The 5,378-nt window shown below is 27.0% G+C and overlaps 1 protein-coding gene across 1 annotated transcript; it reads right to left on the reverse strand.

The window, feature by feature from the left end:
* Positions 1-1,515: 1,515 nt before the first annotated feature.
* On the reverse strand, positions 1,516-2,395 carry LOC108480709 (uncharacterized). The gene has a single exon (XM_017783788.2). The coding sequence runs from the start codon at positions 2,325-2,327 to the stop codon at positions 1,653-1,655; it is 675 nt and encodes a 224-aa protein (XP_017639277.1). The 5' UTR covers positions 2,328-2,395; the 3' UTR covers positions 1,516-1,652.
* Positions 2,396-5,378: the final 2,983 nt, after the last annotated feature.

Here is a 5,378-nt window from a genome sequence, read left to right on the forward strand (position 1 = left end):
GCAAGCAGAAGAGTCTCTTAGAACTGTTATGTACTTGAGTTGCTGGGGACTTAATTGAAAGAGTTTTCGATCATGGAGGCTCTAAAAAGAAAGTTTTAAAACTATAAAATACAGTTTCTAGGGATTTTAAAAGATAGATTGTTAATTTCTTTTTCCTCAACAAGTATTAGTTGAAGTTATCGTTTATTCATGGATGAGGTTATCGTTTATTCATGCATAAGGTTATCTTTTCTTAAGTTACAATGTATAATTATAAATTCAATTATAATTGTAAATATAAATAATAATCGAAATTAATTATATTAGCTGATTGAGTCTTAGTTCGATTGATATCAATATTATTGTCAGTGTAATAGAACATGGATTCGAGTGTGTTAAAACACATTATTCTTCTATTTAAGAGTTGGAGAGGATATCAAAAAGAGCATATATGATATAAAAGGAGGGCAAAGCTCTAACAACAAGACTTAAACTCAAGCCACACCTAGGGCGGTGAACACTCTAACCATTAGGTCAACACATATGGTTCAAATTGTGGCGTCTTTGATTATTTGAAATTAATTAATAATACATTAAATATGTACAATATTAAAATAAAAGATAAAAAAATTAAGATATCTTCAAATAATATAACTTATTTTAAATATGAAAAATATTTTCGTAATTTCATTGAGTTGGTGCCATATTGACTCGTGAAACCAACTCAATTTGAAGTTTAAATGATAGTATAGATATATAATTGATGAAAGAAATAAACCATGCATAATACAATTAAAATATAAATAATATATTTAAATAAAATTATTGTGTAGTGATAAAATTAATGCTATTTTACGATAAGTAGTACAATTCTTATTGAGTTTTTTATAAAATAAAACTAAAGTTTCTTCAAATAATATAATTGAGTCAGCATCTTATTGACTCATACCACTCATTTAAGATTTTTTGAATAATCTCATGATAGGTTTTATCATATTTGTTCTTTTTGACACAATGTCTATAACTATCCGTTTAAGATTTTTTTGAACAATCTCATTATAGGTTCTGATTATATTTATTCTTTTTGACACAATATCTAGAACCACCCATTCAAGTTTTTTTTTGAACAATTTCATTAAAGCTTCTGATCATATTTGTTCTTTTTGACATAATGCCTAGAACCACCCATTCAAGAAATTTTTTTTAACAATCTCATTATAGGTTTTGATCATATCTGCTCTTTTGACACAATACCTAGAACCACCCATTCAAGATTTTTTTTTAACAATCTAATTATAAGTTTTGATCATATCTACTCTTTTTGACACAATGCCTGGAATCACCGATTCAAGATTTTTTTTTAACAATCTCCTTATAAGTTCTAATCATATTTGTAATTTTTAACACAATGTCTAGAACAACCCATTTAAGATTTTCTTCGAACAACCTCATTATCAATTTTAATAATATCTGCCTATCTCTTCCTGCATTGACAATAATGCCAATATTACTAAACTTAAATAATACTAAAGATAATTATTTTCATCATATAAAATAAATTATAAAAGTAAACATGATGAAATTAAACAAAATATAAATTATAAATATATTTCACTGCAACTTTTTTTAATTAATTAAATCAATGCAATATTAGCTGAAAATTAAACCCTTTTTCAAGAAATATCAATCTCAATCAAATTATCTTCTTCCTCATGAAAATCCAAATCAATCTCAATCATCCCTTCTTTATCTTCTTCCTCTTCCCATCCATAACACATCATTTCCGACGAAACCCATTCTCCAATCACCGGAAAATCCATCTCCGACGAAGAACTATCGGAATCCGATTCCGGGTAACACAACGACAACGAAGGATACCTCTCGATAACACGGGTCGGATCCGGGTAATAATAATCCTCATTACAATACTCCCCTTCTTTTTCTTCTTCTTCTTCTTCGCCTTCAAATATCACTTCCAACGGAGCTCCGACGTCCGATTCAACGAACAATGTTTCGAAACTCCGAATTACAAATTCCGAGTCGGTTTTAGATCCGACCCGTTGTTGAAACTCCGTTTTTTTAACTTCATCGATGGGTTTTCGAAAGAGGGAGAATAAAAGAGATGCAGTGAAAATCAAAAGGAGTTTGAGGGAAAAAAAGCTTTGAGGGAAATAAAGAAGGATTAAAATGTAAAGAGTGATAATTGAGGAAATAAATGGATCATTGGAGGAAATTAATGAAAGGTTTGAAATTGTTTTTGAAGAACAAATCATTGTTGTGAATTCAATGGATTTCAAATATTCCCTTTGATTCACATTTCCGGTATTTCGATTCTCGTTTTCTTCCATTAAGGGAAAATTTAAGTGGCAATTGGCAAAAAGAAGAGAAAATCTGTAGAAGTATAAATGGTTTCAGTTTCTTTAATGGGGAGTGTGTCATTAGGGGTTTATATACAGATACCTGTGAAGGTTATCACCATTTTTTTAAAATTTCTTTTATTGTGGCTTAATATTTTTATATTATTGTTTGAGTCGCTATTCTTTTCGGATAAGTTGTTGAAGTGTTGTTTCTTCAGGGTTGATGGACTTCGATGAGTCAGTTTTATCTCTAAATTGAGTTGTAGTTTTTGAAATATCATTCATTCAGAATTGATGGATTTCAACGAGTTATGTTGTCTATGAATCGAGACAAGGTTTTATCTCTTGATTTTGTAGGTACATTGTTGTAATATAAGGGGTGTGAGTTTAACCATTATCATGTGATGATGCTCACATTAATTATACACCGTATTTTCATAATTGCACCGATGATGGAAATGATCGGAACATTGGTTCTCAATCCGATTGTTCAAAATAAAATATATGAACATTTCGAATTTAATTAAAATCCTAGTTGAAATAGGTTCATTTATGACTAACAATTTCAATAAATAACTTACCATAGATTAACCAAGATGTTCAAAACTAATTGGTGATAAAATAGGTCAAGCCACCGATTTGTCGAATCAATTGGTTCGATTAAATAAATTATTAAAAATTAATAAAAGTAAAAAATCAATTCCACTGTGAGTTTAATCGGTCCGTACTTATTCATGGTCAATTAGTTTGATGCCACCCTCCAAATTGATACTTAAATTGATTCTCAACTCAAACAACTATGAACTTAAACTTTGAGATAAACTCTGTAGTTTACAGTAGTAGAATTTAGTGTTTAATTTTATTTTTATCTTTTAATCTTTTGGGTTGGATTTTCTTTAGATTTTGGTCATATTTAATTATTATTTTTTCTTTGAATTAATAAATCGATTTAAATAGTTTTGATTCACAGATGAATAGTGATTCCAAACGACTCACTTAAAATAACTCAATATAACTATCCAAATTAATATATTTACTAATTTTCGTTATAATCGATCAAACTCATTAATCTAATTCGATACCAACACCATTATAATATATCATATAAGAAGAACCTAATTAACATACCAAAATAATGAAAAATACAATATTAACCTAATTAACATACTAAAATAATGATAAATGCAATAATGCAAGCCATGGAAACATATAGAGAAAATGTGTTGGGAAAGTACAAATTCCAAGATGGACAATTGTCTCAGTTACCAAATCCAAACACAAAAAAGTGGAGTTGTTGTCTTGTAATAAAAAAGACAAAAGATGTAGCAACATCAATCTTCTTAAAAGATGGTTAAATCTTGCTTACAATGTTTGTATCCATTTCTTTGGATTTTAATCACTGTATTAAGACATGAAACATAGTTGAAAGAGTTTGGACCTTTTCATCATTCCCAATTTCATGGTTCTTTCTTCCTAGACATTCTTTTTTGGTATACCATTCAATTACAATAGATTAAAAATCAAAATTAATTCACCGTCCATTCCTGTATTTTCTAAAAATCGAGTTTGGAGTTAAATTTTAAATATGATACATATTATTTTTTGTGAGAGTTTTGCTTTTCAATTCCTATCAAGAGTTCAAGTACTTAAAAAGGTGATAATTTCATAAAATACAAACTCTTTATTTAATACTTGAAGAAATAATCACATATAATTGTACTTGAATTCATACTGTTATTTGAATTCGAGTATAACCATACGTAATAACTTTTTCTAAAAATAATTTTCAAAGAATTATAAGATAAAACCCGAACCGAAAAGAATAATAAATTAAATCTTTAACAATCATATATAAGTTGCATTGGTTTTTTTTTTAACTACTCCTAGATTAGGTCAAGTGTTGCAATATTAATTGGTTCAAATGTTGATGTAACTGTAGCTTTCAGAAAATTCTTAGAAGTAAAGTTTGAAAATAATAAAAAATTTCTTGTTTGATTTAATGTAATTTGCGTGTGTATATATATATATATATATATATATATATATTTATATTTCTGGCTCAAACTTTTATGCTATGGGATGTGATATTTAATTTTATTTTATTTTTCATGTTTATTTTATGATTCATATTTAAGATTCGTAATTGTTTTAAATATTCATTTCTCATTAGATATGCAATATACCTTCATACTTTTCGAATTTTTGAAATTTCAATAGCCACTAAATTCATTTAGTTATGCTATTTTTAAAATTTTACACGACAAATGTATTATCACATGTATAATATTTGGTCAAAATTGAAATCTCAAAATTTTAAAAAGTATAGGGAACATGAACGGTCAAATTGGAGAACATGAACTAAACTGCCGACTTTAAGCATGGTACAAGAGTAATAGTAAAATTTAACCAAATGGATTTGATTGTTGCAGTTTGGATGAGTTTAGGGATTAAAATTGACCAATTCAAAGGGTACAAAGATTAGAAATAACTAAATTAAGATACAGGAACTAAACCCGCACATAATTTAAAAACTAATAACAAAACTTGATCACGTATATGTGAATTAATATTTGATACATTAACAAATTATAATTATATATATATAATCATGAATTAAAAGATACTGTATCGTTCAAAAGAAATAAAAAATTAATTTCATAAACATTTGATGATAGTCATCAACTGATGTATAAATTTCTATATACCACCAATTTATCAAATGTATACTTTAATTTGGTTAATTTTTAAGCCTTTTGCTTTTAAATTTTAAAATTTAGTCCTCAACAAACGATAACTATCAAATTTATTAAGTTAAGGTCTTCTATTTCCAAAATAAAAGTCGACAAATATATTATGATACATATAATACTATGTCAACTTGTTATTTTGACATGTTACTAAAATTTAGTTAATGAATTAGCGATTGTCATTTGCATCAAGGCTGAAAATTTAAAATTTGAAAAATATAAGAACTTAAAATGATTAAATTGAATAACATGGACTAACTAGTAATTGAACTTAAACAAACAGATTTAATTGTTA

Source organism: Gossypium arboreum, chromosome 6, assembly GCF_025698485.1.
Source record: "Gossypium arboreum isolate Shixiya-1 chromosome 6, ASM2569848v2, whole genome shotgun sequence".
NCBI lineage: Eukaryota > Viridiplantae > Streptophyta > Magnoliopsida > Malvales > Malvaceae > Gossypium > Gossypium arboreum.

What these genes read in the sequence shown, in the direction of transcription:
- LOC108480709 (XM_017783788.2), bottom strand. Translation starts at nt 2,327, where the DNA reads ATGGAAGAAAACGAGAATCGAAATACCGGAAATGTGAATCAAAGGGAA.